This window comes from Colias philodice, chromosome 31 (assembly GCF_061535455.1).
Source record: "Colias philodice isolate Cphi_HAF_F1 chromosome 31, ilColPhil1 Martin Lab GWU primary, whole genome shotgun sequence".
Lineage (NCBI taxonomy): Eukaryota > Metazoa > Arthropoda > Insecta > Lepidoptera > Pieridae > Colias > Colias philodice.
In genome coordinates, this window is record NC_143116.1 from 5,103,057 (window position 1) to 5,130,183 (window position 27,127).

General features: G+C 32.6%; 3 protein-coding genes across 6 annotated transcripts in view; all 3 read right to left on the minus strand.

The window, feature by feature from the left end:
• Positions 1-5,364: 5,364 nt before the first annotated feature.
• The window catches only part of Zpr1 (zinc finger protein Zpr1), a 152,079-nt gene continuing 130,316 nt past the window's right edge, over positions 5,365-27,127 (minus strand). Inside the window, exon 12 of the transcript XR_016318099.1 lies at positions 5,365-5,626. The gene's annotated coding sequence lies outside the window, so the exon portion shown is untranslated. The remainder of the gene's footprint in view (positions 5,627-27,127) is intronic.
• Positions 9,814-17,677, minus strand: LOC149475282 (uncharacterized). Of its 4 annotated transcripts, none has more exons than XR_016318100.1 (8): positions 17,332-17,677; positions 16,499-16,660; positions 15,462-15,563; positions 13,136-13,231; positions 12,629-12,782; positions 11,897-12,057; positions 10,983-11,253; positions 9,814-10,946 (listed from the first exon to the last, which is right to left on the minus strand). XR_016318100.1 is itself a non-coding variant. In XM_089713667.1 (7 exons), the coding sequence occupies exons 1-7, from the start codon at positions 17,479-17,481 to the stop codon at positions 11,122-11,124; spliced, it is 957 nt and encodes a 318-aa protein (XP_089569793.1). In that variant the 5' UTR covers positions 17,482-17,677; the 3' UTR covers positions 9,814-11,121. The 4 variants fall into 4 exon arrangements, 2 of the variants coding, with proteins under 2 accessions (XP_089569793.1, XP_089569795.1); XR_016318101.1 differs by having other exon boundaries at positions 9,814-10,020; positions 10,239-11,253; XM_089713667.1 differs by having other exon boundaries at positions 9,814-11,253.
• Positions 18,640-25,718, minus strand: LOC149475283 (uncharacterized). The gene is made up of 10 exons (XM_089713641.1): positions 25,631-25,718; positions 24,055-24,103; positions 23,684-23,758; positions 23,172-23,270; positions 22,814-22,912; positions 21,931-22,075; positions 20,380-20,471; positions 19,681-20,249; positions 19,523-19,581; positions 18,640-18,766 (listed from the first exon to the last, which is right to left on the minus strand). Exons 2-10 carry the CDS (start codon positions 24,100-24,102, stop codon positions 18,705-18,707), a joined length of 1,248 nt encoding a protein of 415 aa, XP_089569767.1. The 5' UTR covers position 24,103; positions 25,631-25,718; the 3' UTR covers positions 18,640-18,704.

Consider the following 27,127-nt stretch of genomic DNA (forward strand, 5'->3'; position numbering starts at 1 on the left):
CCTAGAACGACCCCCTAAGAATTTTCATATGTTTGTACCTAATTTGTAGCATTTAAAACTTCTAAAGCTAAGTAATAATAAGAATCCTTTTTTCTAATGACGTCGCATCCATATAAATGAATTTATAATACAGTAGAACTCCAATTATCCGAATTAATGGGGACCGGGACCCATTCGGATAATCAAATATTCGGATAATCGGATTTTTTTTTTTAATTTGCAATTGGAGAGAATAAAAGCTACGTTTTGATATTGCACGATATTTTTATCGAATTAAATGAAAGAAACATGAAATTTTCACATGTTTTAAATATATAAATAAAATGTACCTACTTATGTACAAGTTTAGAAATAAAAATCATTGTTTTTTAAACATCTCAAGTCAGTGTAGGCACAACAAGTCAAGTCAAGACTTGACGCGCAAACACTGGCTTCGCGGGGGGAAGAATAATAGCGCACTTTGACTTTTTTTGGACAATTTTTTGTGATTCGGATAATCGGCGATTCGGATAGTCGGAGTTCGGATAATTGGAGTTCTACTGTATCTAGATATAATTAATATAAGCAATAAACAGTGTTAGTGATAATGCTATTTAGATTTTAATCTTTTGCAACATCTTTTTGTAAATATTATGAATCTTTCGAATTTTTCAACGGATAGAATGCACGAGCGAAATACAACTATAATTTTGATGTTTTACATGAAAATGAAATTTTAAAATATCGGTCATGTAAACGATTTTAAAATGTTTAAAAAGAACTCTAAGCAAACAAAATTTAATTTACTAAAGAAAGAACATAGAAAAACATGTGTGCGTGTACAAGTGTACACACGTAAGAAGTGAAACTTATTTATGACCTTATTTTTCAAAAAATAATTTACTACATATATGCAAATTTACAGAAATACGTCGAATCACGCGTGGTCCCTACCTAAGAAAAAGATGGCGCGTAACGGAAAAATGTCACGCGTAACGTATAAATGTTACACTAAATTTTTTTCCAACCCCGATAAAGAAGTTTCACTTCAAAAATTAAGTATTAACATATTATTACATTTTCAGCTTAAGCATAATTTTACGTCTTTTCGCTGAAAAATAAACACAACAAAATAAACTCAAGTTGACTGAGTATATACATAAAATATAAATTTGTAACAAAAAGAATATTGACATTGATTTGTTAAATTTATTTTGGAATTATTTTTTATTTTCTCTATACAACTATTATTATATTCGCTCGTGTAAACTAATCATAACAATATGTCTACACGTTAGTTATAATATTATTTTTTTTAATAGCAACATTTGAGTGAAAATCATGTAAGAGTGAGATAACAGTACCTCACAGCTTAAAAATTAAAATAAGTGCAATATTATTTTAAGTCCAACAAATAAAAGCAATATTCGGACACATCATTTATTTATAAGGTAATAAATAATAATAATAAAACATTGTTTTTTTACGGAAAAATTTCGTATGAGTTGGCTGTTCTTATGTCATCGTTAGATTTGGCGGGATAATTTAGCGCCAAATTTAAACTTTTTTTTTAATAGCAAAAATAAAACATTTAAATTGTACTTGGTACATATTCAATTTTGAACGATTATTTGTCGTTGTATATTTGAAATTTTAAATTATACCTAAAGTTAGGGAAAACGAACAGCAATCTCAATATGATACCTACTTTTTAAAGGGCAAATATACGTAAAATTAGGCTAAATTGAATTTAATACATTGATATTATTCAACTCCAATTCAAACCGAACTAAACTTTTTACAAGTATTTTTTTTGTTCATTTTGCAAAATTTAAAAAAAAAACTATGGCATAAGAATTTTCCCGCCATTTTTTGACACTGCCATGTAAGCTTGACATGAGCCGTAATTCGTAGACGTAAATTTAGAATTGTGTAAGATTGTAAAAATTGATAGTTGGCAGAATTAAACATTTTTGTTTTATTTACCACCGACCTGTAGGTAATAAACGTGTAACTTTATTAATACTGTGTTTTATTTTATTCACCCTAAGTATTTACCCGCCTTTTTAAGAACTAATGAAGGGTGAAGATTCGCCTAACGGTAAGAGCGTATACGCATTATGCGGGTAACCGCATTGCGGGTAGCCGTCCGGCTGACCGCAAGCACAATTATGTACGGAATATTCATTTCTATGCGCACTGTGCGGTCTGCGGTAGCCGCATCGCAGTGCGCATAGAAATGAATAAGGTTGGGTCGCCTAAGATCGGACGCATATGCCGAAAATTTTATACGTACTGTATTTTTTATTTTATTTCTCATGATTCGATGTCGTTTTTCTGTTGCTGTCAACTGTAAATTGATGACAAGAAAATATTGTTTAACCCCTAATTTTTTGGTTTGCGTAGATGCTATCTATCTAAGCAAATTTAGAGCCTAAAAAGCAGACTTTTTTCGACTTACCATAGTGAAGAAAATAACAGTTCGGCCGAAGATCGGACTATGTAGTATCTTCACTTCTATGCGTTTAATAATAATGTTAACATTAGGAAAACATCCGGACTTACGTCCATACATTGAGCATCAATGATTGAGTCAGGAAATTCCTCAAAAAATTTGACAAAGAAGTTTTTTTTTTTATTGCGTTTTTTTAGTCCGGTCTTCCCTCCTCATCCTAATTAAGTTTCTCAAACTTTTATCCTCCGTGTTCTAGGACTAAATAATGAAAATGTACCTAAGGTCTGATAGTCATAGCGTCATTGGATAGTTAAATATATTAAAAGTTAATAATTATTGCGCATTATTGCATAAGGCGCAGTCAAGAGCTAAACTTCGGTCCGATCTTCGGCATTGGGAGGGAAGATCGGATCTTGGGTTGTGAACGTCCTAGGCGTAATCAAAGTATACAGATGGAAAGAGGATTCGCTAATTCTGCCCCAAAATAATTAATTACCTTATTTCAATGAAAGTACTCTCCACAATGAGCCATCAAAATTTTGTAGGTAAGATCGGATCGACGATTTTCGCCACAAAATACACCTTTTCTGCTGAATCACCTGTGTACACGTCCCGTCTGGTCGCTGGCCGGCCGCAGAGTGAAGAGAGGGGCAGAACAAAATGGCGGATCTAGTAGTGTTGGTAGCAGTAGAGAATATTGCCTAGTTTGCGAGTTATTCCATGCATCCGATCTTATGTCACATCCGATCTTAGGCGACCCAACCTTATTACGTACATAATTGTGCTTGCGGTCAGCCGGACGGCTACCCGCAATGCGGTTACCCGCATAGTGCGTATACGCTCTTAGGCAAATGACGCAGGTTCGAATCCCGCCAACTGATCTTACAATTGCCAATATTTTACATCCCATAAATATTTTTTTTTAAAACTAGCTGCGCTCCACGGTTTCACCTGCGTGGCTCCACTTCTGTTGGTCTAAGTGTTATGGTACAATATAGCCTTCCTCGATCAATGGGCTATCTAACACTGAAAGAATTTTTCAAATCGGAATCAAAGTAGTTCCTGCGAATATCCCTTCCCTCCTCACCTTTACCCTGTCCCGCACTACGCCTCCTCATTGTATTAAACAGTATACCTACTATTTGCTGTAAATTGACACTTTTAAAAATTCATTATATCTTTTGAATGGAATATCGCGGACTTTCTTGTAGATATTGGTCCATTCTATAATACCGTAGAACATTTATTTTTTCTATTTTCAATAGATTCCGCAGCGCACGCGATGACAGAATTTTTATTATTGCATTTTTGGAAAGGATCTCTAATTTTTTTGAAAATGCAATATAGCCTATGTTGCTCAGTGAAGATGCAGCTTTCTAATGGTGAAAGAATTTTTGAAATCGGTCCAGTAGTTTATGCGTGAAAACCAAACATACATACATACATAATTACAAACATTTCCTCTTTTATAATATTAGTATAAATTAGTTTATATATGTAAGTAATGTGGATATCTCATTATTATCCACTTATGTTATGTGAATAATGATAGAGAGATTTGTATCTTACAAATTGCGGGGTAAATTTTCCCTCACATGGTAACCCTAAATATTGTGACGTATTCTTTTTTATCTCTTTCTGCGACACGCATTGCCGGTGTCTATTGGATTCTCTGTCTACGGTTGATACCTACAATAGTTACCTATAATATTTACATATATATAATAATTTTCAAATGTAGAAATTGAACACAGCGCTATCTATTAGAGGGAGGCTGTAGTCATCATTAATTTTGATTCTTCTAGTCACCACTAGATGTCATTGCTATAAAATAAATGATATAGGAGATTAATGTAGATGACGCTACTTGTTTTAATTATATAAATAATTAAAGCTTTTACGCATGTAGCTCAACATTTTAATTAACATAAAAAATGAATAGTGCATTTTTTATTTAATATCACTGATTATTGCCTTTCTTATTTTAATGTTTACATTTTATTCTGTAAATTTAGTAATTATGAAATTGAAGCAGCGCCATCTATTAGAATCTGACAGTAATTCTTGTGCAATTAGTTATTACTAGTCATCGCTAGATGTCACAGTAATAAAATATAATAAATCTGATATTGATATAGATGGCGCTAGTAGTTTGTATATTATTGTGATATTATAAGTTTGCAGTTATATCAATATTTAAATAGCCACCAAAAAATTTAACATTCCTTTTTTTCTTAGTGCTTTATCGTGTTAGAATTATATTTTATGAATCGTATAATATTGAAATTAAATACAGCGCCATCTATTGGATGGTGGCTGTAGTCATTATTAATTTAGATTCTTCTATTCACCACTAGATGTCTCTGATACAAAGTATATAAGTATTATTGCAAATTAATAAAACAGCAATTAAATGTTCGAACAAACGTTATTTATTGAAGAACAAATGATAATAAATGTTTATAAACTAAGAGTGGAAAAAAATATTAATATTTTGGGCAGCAAATTCAAATTTGCTTGAACACGTACATTCCCTATTTTCCCTTTTCTCGACTATATGTTTTGTATTTTTAGATTGCATGTGAACTGGCATGCAATCGTGTAGTTACTTATTGATACATTTACAAATTTAATTTAACTTTAATTAAAATAAATTGTAGCAGTCCCAATTTGATTAAATACCGAACAATGTGATAACAATCATATCAAGAGAAAATCAAATCATCTAAGTATTTTAACTATAGAAAACGCTATTTAGGTTTTCTTAATAATCTGAACATGCATCATCTAAATTTCTATATTAAACTGTAATCTGTTAATAAGTATCTCTTTCAGATTAAAAATAAACAAATCGGGAGTCGAACCCAAGACCTTTGTTGAATATGTAACCACTGCACTAAGGTCGAGAAAAGGGAAAATAAAACAATGAATATTTTATATCAATTTATTGTTCCTTCATATATTTTTAAAGCTTAAGCTTATTATTGCCATTTCAAATACAATTGCCAGATATAAGAATTTTATATAAAGGAAGCCATCTTTACTCGACTTCTAAAAAAGGGTATTATCACAGTATCATTTCATCCTGTATATTATTGAAGTGAAATTTTTTGAGGCGCGTTGAGAGTAAAATTTCAAGGTCCCGTTATGGCAATGCCGTCACGTCATGAAGTAAGGCAACGATTTGGGTATCTTGCCAAAAAAGTTTCACTTCTGACACGTGCTCAGTACATACGCTCATATCCGCCCGCGACTCCGTCCGCGCGGAAAAATTAAGATTTATTTTTTTTTTCTACGTATTTTTCCGGGATAAAAAGTATCCTATTTTATGCCCAGGATAATAAGGTATAATTGTACCGAGTTTCATCGAAATCGAACCGTTAGTTTTCACGTGATGCCTTCACATACAGACAGACAGACAAAAATTTTTTTAATCACATATTGGGGTTTGGTATCGATCCAGTAACACCCCCTGCTATTTATTTTTTCAATATTTTCAATGTACAGAATTGACCCTTCTACAGATTTATTATATGTATAGATGAATCCGCTTCATGTTATCACCCAAAGAACATAGATACAAATTATTTATTACCATCCCCTACAACGCTTTGAAGTTTAGATTTTTGAGACGGACAGTCTATGTGATTTCGCAACACAAACTATATATACCTACCACATTTCATTTCATTCGCTTCACTAATTTGGGCGTTACAAATAGACTGATTCTTTCGCATTTATAATATAGTCCATTTCAAGAAAGAAGTCCCGCAGACGCAGCGCTGTATGCGCGCGTAATAATGTTGGCAGGGTTAAATGTGGGGAAATCTGTGGGGGAAATTATGTATCGTTCATTTAATTTCATTTTATAAACTACTACGACTCAAATATTTAGATAAAATAATTGATATATGCAATGCATTGGCCGAGCTCCCCATCTGTTAAATTAGTTCCATAAATGTCCGCGGGACTACTTTCTTGAAATGGACTTTAGTATCCGTAGCTGTTATTCTACGATACAATAGTTGGAGGAAAAGAGAACTCTATAATAAGAAAACAGCTGATAGAAGGGCATTTTCACAAAAATGTATACCCCCTGATTTTCAACTGTCCCTCGAATTCATTAAATTCTTTATAATGAAGTAGTTGCCAGAATTATTTATATATGTTATCAAAGTGATTATACGTATACAATATTTTGTTTTTTTAACAAAAACTATGACATAATCTAAAATAAAGTTAAGTTAATTATAAATAACAATTGAAAAATGGGTAATTTTACGCTGTCCCCTGCTTACTCTTACGCGTTTATTACATTATTTCTTAACTTTTTTGTAAGAAAGGTACCATCTTTTAAGGTTTTATTTGGTCCAGGATAATCAGTTACTGTGATAATAGTTAAAATATAATAACCTTATATAACAAAATAAAAGATAAAAAAATAAAAAAGAAAATCAAAAAAATTGTCCTTCCCGGAACATTCAGTTGTGTCACCGATTTTCTAAAAAGAAAATTACTGTGGTTCAAATAGTTTTGCATTACTGTCAACACCATAGCTACTGCTATGCAACTTATCAGGTTAGAAGCCGTCAGGGTCAAAAAACTGCTTAGAAGGAGTGCACGCGTGTTTGCAAGCCGCAGGGACCAAATTCTTCATTCAGGTATGTGACCATATTTTGGCTTATTTCTATCTATTTATCTTGTAGTATTTAGTTAATTTTGTTTTAAATGTTTTTATATGTAAGTTGATCAAAAGTTTTGATGAATATAAGTGTTGTGGTTATATTTTAAACCGTTTTTATTACTAGAGGATTATCAAATGTGACTTCCGCTGTGTGACTATTTGAGCGGTCACATATACGCTGAACGAAAAGTCACAACATGCCTGAACACATAAAGCAATGTTTACATGGCGATTTTCTTGAGCTATAAAAATATTTTTCTAAGACATTTTTGACTGAGTAGGAAACTACGGCAAAAAGTAGATTTCAAAAATAAAAATTATTTCCCCATACAAATCGCAACAGCTGATTGATCATTTTGCATGAGGAAGTAAAATTTTTTTTTGAGGAAAAAAAAAAGAAGCATTATGCAGAAAAAGAAACAAAATAAGCCAGCAGAACTAAGAATCTAGACAATGTGCCTTGTGTTATACGAAAGATAATAATGAAACAAAAATTAATTTTTTTCACGATATTTTTCATTGGTTTTTTTTTTATTTACAGATTAACCTTCGTGTTTGCAGCGTCCACTGAAACAAGATTTTTTTATCCAATATGGTGATTGAGATTATTTAAGGTTAATAATAAACGAATCACGAAGACTGATTATCGACTGATTAATTTGATTAGTGCCAATATAAAACATAAAAAAGACTTCTTATTCTTGAATCTTGATAGTAATTAACCCTTTAGATAAATAATAATAATGTGATGGCTTAAGCCCGAACTGATTGTGATAATTTAGTTTGAAGTTAAGTTAAGTTTATAATTATATTTACTATGTGTGCCTGCGTACTTTTTTTTCGCCATGTAAACGCACCCTTTCCCTTTTTAGGTATTCGGTTGTGTGACTGTCCCTATATTACGGAGCTGAATTTTTTAAATATTTGAGTAGATTTTACATTTAATGCCCTTCAAATCAGTCCCTTTAATGGAGAATAATACATAAGTGTTATATTTGTTGCCTTTTCTCTAAAAAAGTATCTAACATTTTAAATGTAAAGATAATAATGACAGTTAAAGTACCAGAGTCACAATACTGAATGTACTATTGTTTTTTTTAATTAGCTTAGATCCAAAAGTTGGGAATAGTGAGTGTTTAAAATATACAAAATAACGATTTTAAGTTAATAAATAAACAATATCTAAAAATTCTTATATTTTGCACTGTTTTTCCAGCTACTGAATATAGTCACACAACTGATATAAAATTGCGAGATTTTCCATTGTGTCCTATTATTTTTACAGTTTTCTCATTTTAAACCCATCATAGTATATTTTTTCTTGAAGTATATTGAATTTCCGTTTTAAAGAGACCAAAAAAAGTTTAAAATATAATACTATAAAAAAAAATATATTTTTCAAGGAGGGGACCGTACATTTTTGTGAAAATGCCCAGAAATGTTGTAAATAATAGTTCCAAATCTCTCCAAATTAGCGCTAGCGTCGCAAAGCAAAAACAGCAACTGCAGAATTTCTTACCAACTTTTCTCTATAGTAACTGCTTTCTAGGCCCGTGATGAATAAAATAAATAGTCCCTAGGCTAAATGTATCGAATTGTCTTGCTGAATGAGAATCGAAAAATATCAAATCATACATTTCGCGTCCCGCCTGAGTATAGTGTTTAAACTTTAAAACGCTCTAAGTCTTTGCATGACAGCAACCGATCTAGACGATCATGCATTCATCTAATTTGCAGAACTAGAAACTAGAAAGGTTCATCAAAAAGCTGCCAACATGCTGCCAACACGTAGTTTACATGTCGTTCGTTTCAAACATCGATCTAAATTCTAAACGATCATTCGTTTCACATATTTTCATGGTGCATCTAGGGACGTCATACAGAAGTAAAGTTTAGGGAGAGATTCATTACATTTTATTCAATGTTATGAATTATCAATTTAGGTTATGTAATCATTTTAATGATTAATACAAATCCGACCAATCGTTTTTGAGTACTTAATGCAAACAAAATATAGAGGGTGTCCCACTGTTGGTATACTAAGCTCAAAGGAGGTTATAGTTTTGCATACGCTGAGTACAAGTACGTAAAAAATACTTTTAAAATTCCAGACGCAGTTTTTTTCAAATAAATGAATTCTTAAACCTCGTATGTGTACAACCATAACAAGCAACCCGCCCAGCTTTGCTACCAGCACGTCACCTATCGTTTATATGATTGTTATGTTTTCATAAACAAAATGCTCACAATAGTGAAGCAGTATATGCCGGCTGCGCGAAGCTATAGAAGAGAACATGGATTTTCAGGAAAAATTTTGCAAAAATTTTTTGATGTAATTTTGTTGTTATGTTTTACGTGATCAATGCATGCAAAACTACAAGTCCCTTCGCGCTTAGTATACCAACAGTGGGACTGCTACTGCTACTGCTTTCCGAATCGGTGGTAAATGTTAAAAATATGTATGTAATGACGATTCAAAAGTGTTTCTAGAAGTAGTCTAATTGAATAAATATAAATGTATGAGTTTGAATGTTGTAGCTTATTTATATTAACATAGGAGAAATTATTGAAATACTTGCTTTTGCCCTCGGACCAGACTGTTTTCATGTTAGATAAACTAGTAACTTAAGCAACTTATTTCGAAAAACAGTCTGTTTTCATAAATAACTTAGGTAGTAATAAATAAAACACTATATCCATTCTGTTCATTTATTTATCTATATTATACAGTTATATTACACATTGTGATTTTAAAAACTAACAACAGCTTTTTCAAATATTTTTTCGATTTAGAATTTCATTATTCCACAATTAACCGGGTTTAAATCCAGTTTTCAAGCCTCAGGACACATAGTCCATACAAAATATTTTCATCAACACAGGAACAAATTTTGAAGTGAAACTTCTTTATCGGGGTTGGACAAAAATTTAGTGTAACATTTTTGCGTTACGCCGTCCGCGTGACATTTTTGCGTTACGCCGTACGCGTGACATTTTTGCGTTACGCCGTACGCGTGACATTTTTGCGTTACGCCATACTCGTGACATTTTTAAGGTCATAAAGAAGTTTCACTTCTTACGTGTGTACTCCAGTACACGCATACATTTTTTTTGTTATACCAACTCCGTTTATCGTCTATTAAAATACATAAGGCTTTTAAAATGTAAAATTTTATTTTTACTAATTAACAAATATATTAAAAAGATGTGACAAAAATGATGTATTTTCACTAGATGATAGATCATATTATCATCATATAATTATTATCGGGTCAGGCAAATTTGGTAAACATAAGATTTGATGGAATTCCAAAAAAACCAAAGAGTTGAAGGAACTGTTATTATTATAACTTTAAAAAATAAAAAACTAATTTGGGATACATATATCGGCTTTGGATCTCTCACTCATCATACAAAATAAATTCATCATATTTATAAAAAATTAACTTTGACCAATACCATTTTTACCAACACTTTGACCAAATTCTGTATTTTACCACTCATCAAATTATCATTATAAAATACTTTCACTATAGATTTGACCATACTATCAACTTTAGTCAATACATTAGTTATTTTTAAATATTATGGTCAAAATAACAATGTTCCAATATACCAAGCCGTTGATATTAATATAATAAGCATTATTACCAAAAGTTTGACCAATTCAGCATATTCGATAAAAACATGAGCCTGATACAAGTATACAACGGTCAAATTAACAATATACTGACAGTTTGACCAAATCATTGATACTTTACCAACACTTTGACCAAAGAATAAGCACTTATAAAAACACTTTGGCCGAAGACTAAGCACTTATACAGTCTACCACTTTGACCAAAGTATCCGTACTTATACTACTACTTTGACCAAAGTATCCATACTTATACCAACACTTTGACCAAACCATCAATACCTTGACCAAACTATCATCACTTTGACCCCACTTTATCCCTTTTACTTTAGGTCACTTTAAGCACTACACACTACACTTTAAACACTACACTTGCTCAATTTCATACACTTCCTCGTACAAAACCTCTGGTTCTTCGACTTCCTGTTCATACATTAATATTTCGTCGCCCTCAACTTTCACTTGCTCGTAAAATTCACCAGCAGATAGAATGGGTACCTGAAAGTTGAGAAATATTTAATTACATCTATACTAATATTATAAAGAGGAAAGGTTTGTATGTATGTATGTATGGTTTTCACGCATAAACTACTGGACCGATTTTGATGAATTTTTTAATCTTTAGACCCTGAGAAAGAACATAGGCTACCTTTTATTGCGAAATATGTACCACGGGCGAAGCCGGGGCGGACCGCTAGTAAGTAATAATTAAAATATAGTAATACGGCAAACATCGTTCAAAGAACTTTCAACACTTAGTAATAAATAGTTTAATATTTGAGTGTTTCATGGCATTCAAATGCTTTATAAATGTAAATTTTACAAATATATCGCAATCGAATTTTTCCTAAAAAAATATTTATATCTATACTATACTAATATTATAAAGCTGAAGAGTTTGTAAGTTTGTTTGTTTGAACGCGCTAATCTCGGGAACTACTAGTCTGATTTGAAAAATTCTGTCTGTTAGATAGCCCATTAATCGAGGAAGGCTATATATATTATAAAATTACGCCAAGACCAACAGGAGGTAAAACCAGGGGGCGCAGCTAGTAAAGTTATAAGGCCTTGAATGCCAAACATTTAAATATCAAATTAACACGTGGAAAGCTATTAAATATTCGATTAACAATATATTTACTTGAAAGTGCACATCTGAGTTTGAGTTGGAACTCAAACATACCTCCTCGTATATCTCTTCGACACCTGTTTCGTATATCGTGCCGTCTTCATAAACTTCAAGTTCCGTCTTGATCGGCGGTTGGTACATTGCCGATTCGATTTTAACTTCGACGTTCATACCTGTATTGAAATAAATATAATTTAAAAGTGTGGAAATTGTAAATTTATCTTTGCAAGGGCTAATTTTTCAATTCTTGGATTTTTACGTGTTGAATATACATCTCTACTAATTTTATAAAGTTTGTTTGAACGCGCTAATCTCAGGAACTACTGGTCCGATTTGAAAAATTCTTTCAGTGATAGATAGCCCATTTATCGAGGAAGGCTATAGCTGGCTATACATCATCACGCTAAGACCAACAGGAACGGAGCAATGCGGGTGAAACCGCGGAGCGCAGCTAGTTATTTCTAAAAAGAGCGTATGTGTCGAGCACACGTGTCAGAAGTGAAACTCCTTTGGCAAGATTTAAGGATACAAAAATAGTCGCTTCACGCTAAAGAAGCTTCACTTCAATAATGTTTATCATACTTTTAATGCAAATATACATATATAGATGTAATATTTATAAGATTGCGCCTGGTTACTCTTTCACGAAAAAAAATCCCACAGGACCGGGACCTATATGAAATTTTCTTTGAAAACGCGGGCAAAGCGGCGGGCGGAAAGCTAGTTAATTTAAATTAAACTCACCTCTACGCATAGCCTCCTTATTCTTCCTATTCTTACTCTTGTAAGGTGCAGGCATTTTCAAGTGCACAGTTTTGACGTGAAGTTTCATTGAATTCGACTGTGTGAATGTTTTACCACACTGCGGACATTGGTACGGTTTTATACCGGTGTGTACCTGTAATATTAAATATTTGTTAATTATCATACTAATATTATAAATGCGAAAGTTTGTATGTTTGTTTGTTTGTTACTCCTTCACGGAAAAACTAGCTGAACCAATTTTCATGAAATTTGGCACATAGACTAGACGACATTGACTGGTATCTTGGCGTTTATAATATCGAAAATCCCATTTTTTTTTAAACGCGGGCGAAACCGCGGCGAATACCTAGTTGTCTAGTTTATAAAATTCTTGTATAACAAACATGCCTAGTTTATTATTTATATATCATAAACAATTTTAATTAATTTTTTTAATTTTTGTTAATTTAAAATTGTATTTGAAATCAAATTTGAATTTGAACTCACCCGATCATGTCTCAACAGAGCAGCCTTATTACTAAAGGCCTTCGGACAGTGAGGACACTGGTAGGGCCTCTCGCCTGTGTGCGTTCTCATGTGGATCTGTTATATTAGGATAATTAATTAGCCAATAATCATTAGTTATTATAAATATATATACAATATGTACACACGTAAGAAGTGAAACTTCTTTATGACCTTATTTTTCAAAAAATAATCCATACTTAACCCAGTTGTTACTATCGTTCTTTTAAAAGGACGCACCATAAATAAAATTATTATTAACAATGAGGGCATTTTTGAAAAAAAAGTTTATATTCATTTGGCACCTTACGGTTGTAGGAATTGGAAAATTAAAGTGTTGTGTCGTTTTATAACAGTGGTATATTTTTTAATTATTTTAGAATTTCTGCTATTTTCCATTGATAAATCAAGTTAAATGTATTATCAATAAATTACAACAAATTACTTGATTTATTTTAAATACACGTAATTTGAAACGTGTTTTATCTGAAATATATATTACCTACTATTAGATTACATTTTATTTGTGATATTTATGCAGTTTTAATTGCCGTTCTTTTAAAAGGCCAGTAGTAATATGTACTACTACAGAGTACTTTTTTGCGCATGCACTCTTTGAAGAGCATCACAGCATCGACGAAGCCATGGTGCCTTACTATGGCGGCCATCCATGCAAGCAATTCATAAGATGGAAACCGATAAGATGGGGGTATGAATTTTGGGTCGGAGCGACACGATTAGGTTGCATAGTTTGGTGTGATCCATATTCCATACCAAGGACAATCGAATGATGTTGGTAGTGAAAACAAATACCAAAAGCCTCTGGGATTGGGTGCAAGCGTTGTATTACAGTACGCCGATGTACTGCGACAAATAAAGCAAAACTGCATTCCATTTATTTTTTGACAACTTTTTTACGTCCATTCATCTCATTGATGAACTTCGAGTACGAAGAATAAAGGCTACTGGCACAGTACGTGAAAATCGTGTCGCGAAATGCCCTTTGCCTGCTGCCTTTGAGAATTGAAAAATACACCACAAGGTACATTCAAGCATCAATCGACCAGAGCAGAACAAATTTATTTTGCAAATGGAATGATAACAGTGTTGTGACTGTTGCATCAAACTCTGATAAGATTCAGCCTGTGTCTACGGTAAAGAGATTTTCACAAAAACAGAAGAAAAATATAGTTGTCGTAAAAAAGTACGAGAAAATAGGAGGGGTGGACAGATCCGACCAGAGCATCGGTTTGTACAAGACATCAGAGGCAAGAAGTGGCATTTTTCTTTGACTTGTCATGGACTAGATATGGCAATCCATAATTCTTGGCAAATATAGAAGTGAAAGGGGGGCATTATGATTATCTCCACATTCGTAGAAGTGTTGGAACTGCTCTGCTCGAAACATATAAGAATGAGGAACGTAAAGGTGCTAGAGCTTCCGTGAAACCTCTGGATTTGATGGAAAAGATCACATCATTAGGTACAGAGACAAGCAGATTCGGTGTATAGAATGTTACAAGAAAGCCAATTTCTATTGTCCTAAAATGTAATTTAACCTTTCATCCTAAATTATGTTTTGAAAACCTTCATATTGCTACATAAATATATGTGAAATGTATGTTGTCATTATAATATCATAGTCTACCTACTTAGTAGTACATATTACTACCGTCCTTTTAAAAGTACACCATTTTCCGAGATTTCCACAATAGATAAAATTTTTATACTATTTTTCCAGTTAAACTTTTTGCAATATGGACACAATATGTAAATTTCACCTTAATATGATAACAAAAATTGTTTCAGTAACATCTGGGTTAATATTATAAATGCGAAAGTAACTCTGTCTGTCTGTCTGTTACTCAATCACGCCTAAACTACTGAACCAATTTGCATGAAATTTGGTATGGAGATATTTTGATACCCGAGAAAGGACATAGGCTACCTTTTATTGCGAAATATGTACCACGGGCGAAGCCGGGGCGGACCACTAGTTTACTATATGCAACTTTACAGAAATACGTCGAATCACGCGTGGTAGGGATAAGAAAAAGATGGCGCGTAACGGAAAAATGTCACGCGTAACGAAAATGTTACACTAAATTTTTTTCCAACCCCGATAAAGAAGTTTCACTTCAATAAAAAAAACCAATTCTAAAAATTTGTGATGTATACAAAATACATCAAATCTTTACCAAAATCAATGTACAATGAATGCTATGAATTATTAACTTTAATCAACAATGATCAAAATGATGGCCAATATTAATAATATTAAATTTAATATATAGAAATTCAGATTTACCTGTAAAAACAGTGGCATAGTGAAGTTCTTAGGGCAGAGCGAACACTGGTAGGGCCTCTCGCCCGTGTGCACCCTTTGATGGTAGCGTAGTGCTGCGTTTGACTGCAAAATATAAAGAATTTTATATTATTTTTCATTTTTATTTATCTCTCTTTAATAAAACTATACATGGGAAACTTATTGCTAATTTATACAAAACAAAAGAAGAAATGTATAGTTTATTAGGCAGCCTTATCACTTAAAAGTGATCTCTTCCAGGCAACCTGGGCAAAAGGTAACAAGCTGACTGAAATTACGATGGTAGGTAGAAAAAATATTATAAAGCGGAAGAGTTTGTTTGTTTGAATGTGCTAATCTCAGAAACTACTGGTGCGATTTGAAAAATTCTTTCGGTGTTAGATAGCCCATTTATCGAGGAAGGCTATAGGCTATATATCATCACGCTAATACCCACAGGAGCGGAGCAATGCGGGTGAAACCGCAGGGAACAGCTAGTTAAAAATATTTCTAACTCAAACATTGAATAAATAAATGTTTGAGTTTGAATTACTATTATATTATTTATTGAATTAGACTTCTTCTAGAAGCACTTTTGAAATGTCTAGCTAGCATATACTTTAACAATGTTGCTTGTGCTAATAAAGTTAGAGACAGAAGAACTAGCATCTTATAAGACCAATCAGACCAATCATACTAAAAAAAACACTAATTCAAGTAGTTTGCATAACAGTACACTCAAGTATAACCAAGTAATATTTTAAGCTATTGCATAGCTTCTATCGCGGGCCGAATCGAGAAATTCCGTAACGAAAAAACCTCACGCTCCCCACTCCGACGGGCTCGGAGGTGTGGCTTGAAGGCAATAGCTTTACCGCGGCAGTCCCCGAGTGACACACGTCTTTTTTTAAATGCTTAAACACTCTCTATAATACTAAATTACCGCTCCAGTGTATATTATTATTGTTTGAATTTGTTATGTTTTGTGTGTGCAAATAAAGTGTTTTTTATTTATCATTTATTAAATTACTCATACTCACAGCATATCTCTTGCCGCACACCTCGCACACAATATTCTTCATGTTATAATACTTCTTTCTATCTCGTATCTCTTGTATCGTGCGTACACGTTTAACGCGAGGCGCGACATGCACTCTCTGGTGCAAGATACATGCTTTCTCAGTTGAAAACACTTTGTCGCACTGTAAAATAAAAAACAATGGTATAAAACAAAACAATTTAAACACAGTCTAATTTTAAACCAGAGATCTGTCACTATAATAGTTGTCTATGTGAAATACGACCAAACCAGATTAAAGAGAACCTGCGCTTAAAGTTAAACCCTGTCTAAAGGTTTTTGTGGTAAGACAGTAATGGACTTACAACAAAGCAATTTAAACAATATTAAATTTTCTTTAATTAGCTATGTACATGATCTCTTAACAATTTAATATGCAAATGAGAAAAACAATACACAAATAAGCCGAAGTGGCTAAGGAATTTGTAACATCATTTATTTATGATTTAATTAATACAACTTATTAGTAATTATCGTTAATTAAATACTCTAAACGTAAAAAAATATGCTCATTACTTCACTAATTACCGATATGAGTTATCACGCTCAACATTTTGGATAAAATAAATAGAAGCAATTTTTAGGTTATCCCGCCAAATTGACAATAAATTTTATCTAACCTACCTACCAAGCGATAATACAATTTTAGACCTTGGCAAGATAAAAATAGTTAAAAACTGCACTTTGCAATTAAAATATGTAAACTTGATAAAAAATACGCATTACTAAAATTTGGCAGTTGGCGGTAACGACACAAAATAGCAATTTCTTTTCCAAATTACAGTCATAGCTTACCGTATCGCATTTGTATTCATTTCTTTCGATTTTCGTATGATCTTTTTCCAAATGTTCCTTCAATGCGTCTTCCGTGGGAAATGTATCTCCGCATTCACAGATAATATAATGTATGCTAACAAATGAACAATAAAATGTGTTATTACTCATTGCGAACACCACAGATTACTTGACTTTGATTATCAGCAGAATGATTTTATTTTTCTATGCTACATCGACGCCATGACAGTATCTGTGGGACGACGCGTTGCGTTGTTCTCTGTGTATGTTACCAGTATCTGTATACGAATCGATTTTGAATCGATTATTGAAATGTCATTTTTATATTATATATAACAAATTATTTTACCTTTGATACATTATTAAAATAAAAATAATATAATGGTTATTATCCTATTGATTTAAGGGTTTGAACCCGCACATTATATAATTGTACAATAATTCAGTTATTTGTGCTTATTAATTAAAATTGATTATTCGTGTTATTGTGCTAATACAAGCTTAATAACTGTGCTTAATAATTATAACTTTTAATCGTCATAAATCCTTAACTTCTGTTTTGAAGAAATATGTTTTTCTAATTATTGTTATAAATATTTCACTGTGAAAAGAGGTATAAGAAAATATAATATCAAAAATGGTCTTAATTTACTTCTGGTCTTCTGATGCTAAATTTTGATAGTACTTTTAAAAATATTACGTCGTAACAATTATAGCAAATCGATTTTAAAATCGATATTTCTGAGTTTTTATCGACTAAATGCAATGACGACACAGACCAAAAAGGCTCACCGGAAATCAGATATGTCAGTATTATTGCCATACTTAAAAAATACATTGTAATTAAATATGTGTTCGAGTCTTGGTTCGAGTCGTATCCTTGTTCGTATCGTAATTTAAAAGGTTGTTTACAAAAAAAATAACCAGTGTACATAGTTTGTAATAAAATATCATATAAACTGTTATATGATATCACTAATATCACTTATCATTATATTAAAATCGTAGTATTGTACTGATTTTAGTAATAATTAACAGTTATTTTTAGCATCAAACTGAAATAAATCAATTATAATTGTTCAATGTAATCAAATACATACACAAAAAAATCCCTTTTTTAATTAATTGTAAAAGCATTACCTATATCCCAATAATAGCAAATGCAAAATTCGTAACTTTGTAGACATCGTAAACATATTATATTATGCTTTTATAAAAAAATTAAGCGTTAAATTGTTTATTGCATATCGTGGAAAATAATTTAAATAATATAACTCAAGCGCCAAAAATACATAATATATTTATTAGTTACAGGTCGCAGGTTTAACAATTGTTTAGTTAGAAGTAAACTTAGTTTGCAATTTTATTCATATTCATTGGTGATCACAGGCTAAGACGTAAATTGGGGGTGGCGAAAGTAAATACACAGGCGTATCTGAAACAGAATAAATGTATTATTTTTACGTTAATTTTTAAAATGGAACTTTGTGGGCGCGTTGAGAGTAAAATTTCAAGGCAATGCCGTCACGTCATGGAGTAAAACGACGATTTTGGTGTCTTTGAATCTTGCCAAAGAAGTTTCACTTCTGACACGTGTGCTCGGCACACACGCTGTTTTTCCTTTAAGTTTGTATGCCCTCTTACACGGATTTTATGAGTGAGGAATAGATATTGAATGTCTTCAACTGATACAATTTCAATTTAAAGGAACCTTATTTTATGATACCATCCATACTAATATTATAAATGCGAAAGTAACTCTGTCTGTCTGCTACTCAATCACGCCTAAACTACTGAACCAATTTGCATGAAATTTGGTATGGAGATATTTTGATACCCGAGAAAGGACATAGGCTACCTTTTATTGCGAAATATGTACCACGGGCGAAGCCGGGGCGGACCTCTAGTATTTATTAACTCTCTCTAGCGTGTAGTCGCTAGAGAGAGTTATATAAATGATAGGTTATTAGCGCTCCGGGAGTAGCACGTCGAAATGGTGGCTAAGTAGCCACAATTTACTTCAATTGTATATTATTATATCTTTTTCACTCACGATAGTTGAATCATGCCATCTCACTTAGAAGTCTAATCGTGTGTGCGTTAGTGTGCCGTATGAATATCGAATGTAATTGTGTTGGTAACCTATCTACACCCATATTTACTTTGTTTTTGTTGTATTTTAAATACTTACCACAAGAATTATTTGTCTTTAAATTATCCATTGAGGTACTCTGTTGTCCGTTACAGTCACTATAACAAAAATATATTGTAGAATTAATAAATAGTTGTATTAATATATGTAATTATTTTTTTTTTACTATTATAATAGTGAATAGAAAAACAACCAACCTTTGTTCATTCGAATTAATATTACTTAAAGATTTAGATAAATGGCAACTCTGAATAGCGAAGTTTTGTAAATCCGCCAAAGAACACGCTTGCCGCAATCTAGCAACTAATTTGTGCTGAATTGAAACATTATTACAAGAAACATTCCCATTGCAACAATCTGTTTCATCTGTGTCTATTTTTGGAACATTTTCATCACATTTACAATTCGCATCGTTGCAATTAATTTCCCGCCTTTTTTGACAACTGACATTTTCAACACTGCCGCTGTCTTTTTGACATTGACAGCTACAGTTGCCAGTATTAGAACTTTCTACCGAATTTTGTTTTGTATTGGCTTTATGACAGTCTATGAGTAAGGAACGTCGTATATTTGGATCTGACGAATATTTTTCGCTAGATTGGAATCTATATTTTCTGTTCATCATGGATAGTTGATATTGGCCTTTACGTCTAGGTGATGGAGATACGTTAGGTGATCTGTTTGGAGTGTTATAAGCTGATAATGTTTTTTGAGTTTTCTTTGCTGGGTCTTTTATTTCGTATTCAGTTGCTATTGCTTCAAACACCTGTGAAAAAAATTAGTTCGTATTTCAATCAGATGCAATGCAGAGATTTGACACGTTGAAAACTTTTTAAACATAAAAAAAATATATTTATTATTGCCATGTTTTAAACTTTGCATTTATTTAATTTTACCTGTTCCGCAACTAGATTCTTAGCGTATGGCGACTCTTTTGGCGGCAAAGGTTCCCGACATAATGCACACCGCTCTAAACGTGTCCAACAACCTGAAATAAAGAATAAGCATTAATTGAGATTATCATGCTTATATTAGTTGCACCACTACGTTGGTATGTAATCGACTGCTTTTAGCCAATTTCGACCCGCTTAAAATGGACAGATTTATTTAAATTTTTGTACACTTACAGTGCGACACAAAAGAGATGAAAATAAATGAGGGCGCCACCGTCGCTCATATAGCAACACTGATACTGCGACGCAAGCGATCTTGATACTATAGAATAAAAATCCAAAAATCTATATAATATAATCTAAAATAAATACCGCGATTTAAACCGTTATAATTGTTTCATTGTAGCAATAGTGTAATTTAAGACAAAAATACATTAGTATTTTAATTGACCTACCTAGGTCAAATTTTACTTAAATGTATTTGGAATTAGTTATTTTATAAAAATCGGTCAAGTGTTTAGACTGCAGAGGCGCACATAGAATCAAACATACAAACAAACATGCATACATGCAGCTCAAACACATTACCCTCTTTCTGGGTCCGTCGGGTAGAAAAAAACAAGGCGATTTGAAAACCACATATTTTAATTTTTTTTGTAGATAAATTTTGTACATTAATATAATTCATCAAAATCTAAATATTCTACTCCTTCAAAGGACTGATCATCACTCTGTTTCGAAGTACTGGCAAGAGGGTACGGGGCATCTTCAGTATCTGTAAATATGATACAGTAAATATGATTTTTTTCTTATGGTTTGATTGATTAATAGATAGATAGCTTTATGAAAACAGTTATCACTAAACTATGTAGTAAAATCTAAACTAGGTACTTTATTTGAGGCTGGTTGGATTGGATATAACTTCTTGACTCAAATTGTGCTGGTCGCACTATAAAAACTAGTTTTTGTTTACATACAAATAACCTCAAATTAAATTGCGAAAACGTAATAATCGCCATACATACATACATTAAACACTCGTCACTAATGGAATATTCTATTTTACGTAGTACTGAGCAAAAATAAATGGAATCTCACCGGTATATTCTGCTGTACGTTTGTAAACGTTTTCCAAATCAGTCAATAAATTTCCAGCTTGAAATTCGGACAAACACCGAATAAAAACTTTATACACCACATCACGGACACCGCTACGTTTAATCTTTTTCGTGATGTCTCCTTTTTTATTTAAATTTCTTGTTCTAAATAACAATTTTATCTCAATAATTCTCCACTTCACGAAAAAAACAACAAATTTTTATTCAACTTGACAGCTACATTGCCAATTCAGGGTTGCCAGGTAATGAAAAACGAATTAGTTCCAAAATAATTAATTTCATCTCTTTTATGTCGTACTATATCAAGGATCGGTGTCAACACAATAACGCAATAAGTTCATCTCATTAAAGCGGGTTTTTGATTTCCTTTTTTAATGAAACTTGTGACACGTGTGCTCGGCACACACACTCTTTTTTTTCTTTCAGTATCACCTACCTTCACAATACAAATGCGATCTGGCACAATTAAGCGCATTAACCGCTGTAGCCGCACACACACAACAGGATAACGCTTTAACGACACCAGCGAGCGCACGGCGGGACTTCTCGCCGCGGGAACCACCGCCCGCACTCCATAGTAACTGTGGAACGATTTATTTATAGATAGATATAATATCTATATATCTAACACATAAATAAAATTGGAGTGTCTGTTTGTTATATTAAAATAACCGTTTTTTACTACCTGAATTATGAATACGGTACATACACCAAAATATTTTTTTTACAATTTTTGTCTGCGTGACCGGTTGTTTGTTACGGCTTAATCTCTGGAACGGCTGGACAGATTTTGACGGGACTTTCACTAACAGATAGCTAAAAGTAACTCAGGCTATTTTTGATACATAGTATAATATTTATTATTCATAATCGGTTCGAAAATCAGTTTCCACAGAGAAGAGCAGGCAAAAAACTGTGTCGTACCTCACTATATTACTAGCTTTCCACCCATAGCTTAGCCCGCGCAGTCAAAGAAAAACCCGCATAGTTCCCTTTCCCGTCGGATTTCCGGGATAAAACCTATAAAAAGTAGCCTATGTCCTTTTTCGGGTATCAAAATATCTCTATACCAAATTTCATGCAAATTAGTTCAGTAGTTAAGGCGTGATTGAGTAACAGACAGACAGACAGAGTTACTTTCGCATTTATAATATTATATGTAGTATGGATTATACATAACTTAGCATAGTTATGTATAATAGTATATAATGAACGATTTAAATTTGTTCTCTACTGTTCTAAATTATTAATTTTATTTCAAACAATCATAAAAGTATAAAATAGCAGGTAGAACTGTATTTATCAATATATTTAGGTACCTCAGGATCGTCTTTAGGATCAACTCCACAGTTCCAAACCAGTAGAGATACACCGTGACTCGCTCCATTGCCTCTAATTAAGCCTGCTACTTGTCCAACCTGAAATTTGTGTAGAAATTTCAATATTTAATAAAAATATGTGTAGAGACGTATTAATAAAACTTATATTTATTGTAAAATATCAATATTCAATGTAAATAAATAGTTACCGCACGATACTACAGATTTAAAAAAAGTATAAAAAATGTATACACTTTCTTATGATTTCATTATCCCGGGCAATCATCTTATTTTCATTGAATTAATATCCACGACATCTTAATATTACTTCAAATGTAGGGAAAATCCAAATACTTACTGGCAACCCCAACAAATCCTTCCCATCCGCTTGCAAGAGACAATCTCCGGTTGTCAAACCGGCGGAATCGGCTCGAGAACCGGATGTGACGTCATGGACCTAAAAAGTAAATTTATAATATTATTTTGAATGCGAAAGTTTTTAATGTTTATTACCCTATCCTATACATAATAATATACTTCGCATACTTCGATGACGAAGAGATTTGGAAGAAATATCCTTGACTCCCATTTTTAAATCATTATTTCAATATTTCCTGCCATTTTGCTCATATGCAATAGGTCAAGAGAAAGAATGCATTGAAATGTACAGCAGTGTACAGCAGCCAATGGTATAGTTATTTTACATGAAATAATTTTTAGTCTAAGGGAAACAAAAAGAATTTATCGTGTTCTGTCTAAAATATTTACATAATATTATATACCTACTCCCTAGAAAAATACAACGGAAACGATTTTGGCGCCAAATTATACATTTTCTATAGTTTATTTTATTGTTTTTTTTTTTCTTACCCAAGGATAAGGATCCCATAGTGTTCTTGTCAAACGAAAGCCTAGGCCTTCACCCTCATCTTCTGGAAGGTTTAACTGAAAAAAATAATATTTTTATATAGTTACGTGTTTATTTCATGAAAATAGTTACTTAGTTAGTTCTTTAAAAAGTGAATATAATTAGTTTATTTATTGATTTTATTTCATTTATACTACTAGCTGTGCTGCGCGGTTTCACCCGCATTGCTCCGCAGTCCGCTCCTGTTAAACCATCGTCGATAAATGGGCTATCTAACACCGAAATATAATTTTTCAAATCGGACCAGTTCCTGAGATTAGTGCGTTCAAACAAACAAACTCTTCAGCTTTATAATATTAGTATAGATACTTACAACAATAAGTCGCACCCCTGCTCTGAGTTCACCATCAAAAGAATCCATTCTGAAATAAAAATAAATAATTATTGTTTAAACAAAACACGCACTATAATATATTGAGGTATTATTACTACGTATAGAGGATCTGAAAAATAAATCATACACTTTGTAGATATTCTGCCTCTTATTACTTATAAATTAGAACCAATCAACAAATAAATATTGTTTATCTTATTAAAAAAATATGAATAAACTTATCAATTAAAACCAATCAATGTAACAAAAAAAAATTAGTTTGAGACGATTGACTCTAACTCGTGTTACAATTTACAAACAGTTTAGTAGCGATGTTCTCTCTAGTATGTAGTACATAGTAACTCAATTACATAATAAGATAAACACATGAAATTATTGTCTTGATAAGTGTTTAGTGTACAAAGCTTGAAATCATGTCCGTTTAAAGTGGGTCAAGGTTCTCTCTATACTATAAATCATTTAGCTTACAAAATATCATCAAAAAGAAGTCGCTTGTTGAAATAACTAATAATTATTTCTTTGAACTATTCAATATTCACAAATCACAAGCAAATACAGCCTACTTAATATTATAAATACGACAGATTGTTAGGAAGTGTATGTGTGTGTTTGTTACTCTTTCACGCAAATACTACTGAACCGATTACAGTGAAATTAAGCATACATATATAGAGGGTAACTTGAATTATCACATAGGATAGGTTTTATCCCGGAAATCCCACGGGAACGTGAACTATGCGGGGGTTTCTTTAAAAACGCGGGCGAAGCCGCGGGCGGAAATCTAGTAACTAATAATTATTTCTTTGAACTAACTATTCAGATTATATTCACATGCAAAATTTATACATACGTAATATTATTTAGCCTAGTAATATTATAGTCGTGAAAGTTTTGGTTCACGCGAAATCAAGAACGGATTTTGATTATATACTTACCGGTTATGAAGCTTATGTACCCAGAATAACACATATAAAGGAGTATCACCACATTAGTTATTCGATAAATTTATTGTAATACCATAGGTAATACTGTGGTATCACTACATAGTATAAAACAAAGTCGCTTTCCCTGTCCCTATGTATGTTTAAATCTTTAAAACTATGCAACGGATTTTGATGCGGTTTTTTTAATAGATAGAGTGATTCAAGAAGAAGGTTGATGTCATTGTTGTAGTATATACCTAATTTATTAGGTTTTAGACAAAGCCGACGGCGGAAAGCTAGTATAAGTATATGTATTTACGACTCCCAATCAAGATTCCAATCAGACAATATATTTTAAATATGTGGTTTTTACTAGGTCAACCAATTTTGATGAACTTTTCTCTTTTGAAAGGCACTTTTACATCTTTAGGTACTACTCAAATTTATGAGAAGCCTCAACCCGCGGCTTCGTTCAAGTGTTACCAAGATATACAGTCTGTAAGCTATACACTAAACCAGACTTTAATCTATCTTCGTATGAAATTTTATCGAAATCTGTTCAGCCATTTTTGCGTGAATGGTTTACACACATTCTCACACACTTTCGCGTTTATAATATAAAAAAAACTCACCTTTTTATTAATACAACACAATTATACTAGCACTCGATTTAAAAGCATTGATTAAACTGCAATATGTGATAGTTTATCGACATATGCGTGTAGTTTAGTGATGGGCGTTAAGAGATATCGATAACGATGTTTTCTGTACAACTCACAGGCATGTGTTAGATTTTAATATTAAAGTGAAACTTTTATTACATCGTCTCAAACTGTTTGGTCTGTGTAGCGCATGTCGCGTGTATCGCGGCTGCCGAGTAGGTATACCTACTCGGCAGCTGACTGTCACGCGACATGCGCTACACAAAGCAGTGTTCGGAACCGTTCGAACAGTTTCACTTTTACCGTGTTTTCATAAAACCACACAACATTTTTTATTATAAGTACCTACTTACACGATTTGATCGTAGACATATCACTCTATAAAATCTTCTTCCGTCTACCATCCTTTAACTATACACTCTGCATTGGTTAATTTATTCTTATTACTATGAAATTCACCAATACTTTCGAAAGTAAAAATTAAAACAGATTTATTAATCTATTTCAATTGAATAGATAGATAGGTTCACAACAAAAGTTGATTTTATTAATGCATAAATGATTATTTTTAATTTCATGTAAGTAAGTAGTGTATATGTATACTTTTAAATTTTAATCAATATAAATTAAAAACGTCGACAATTCGATTTCAGAATCTCTCGATACAGTTCTATCAATTGTACTTTTCCAGATACATGTCTCATTTCATATACATCATTATCGTCAACTATATCGATAAACTATCGACACCACACATCACTACACATACCAGTTTGCCTCAGAACATGGCCACGGCCTCAGTTGCAACATTTTGGTGCCCTTGTCTCTTCGCGTAGTAATATTTTGATTTTAAATCGAAGGTTACATTTTAGTTACATAAACTATAGATTTATAAAAGTGTAGTTTAACTGGGATAAAACAATTAAGCTGTGTTCAGGAATAATTTAGTTGTAATTTTTCAAGTTGAATCAGTAATGTAAAAGAATTTTTCAAATGAAATCAGTACCTAGTGAAAGTTTATTTTAAGTGTGCTAAATTTCATTGTAATCGGTTCAGTAGTTTATGCGTGAAAACCATACATACATACATAATTACAAACCTTTCCTCTTTATAATATTAGTTATATACTAAAACCTTCCTCAAAAACCACTATGTATTAAAGACAAATCTCTTTTATTCCTACGATTTAATTATATGTATAGTGATGACGTAAGGGCGCGGGCACACGATGCGTTGCGGCGCCGCACCGCAAAGATTTCACCGTGTCAGTGGGCACACGAGCGGTGCGGCGCCGTAACGTTGTTGTGTCGCAGCGGCGTCGTAGCAGCGTTGCACATCGTGTCCTTCCTTGTGACGAAAACAACTGAGCGGTGCCGCTCCGACGTCGCACCGCATTCACCCCTCCCCGCCTCGTCTTGGTGGTTACAAGTCCGGTGCGGCGCCGGAGCGCATCGTGTGACATGCCAC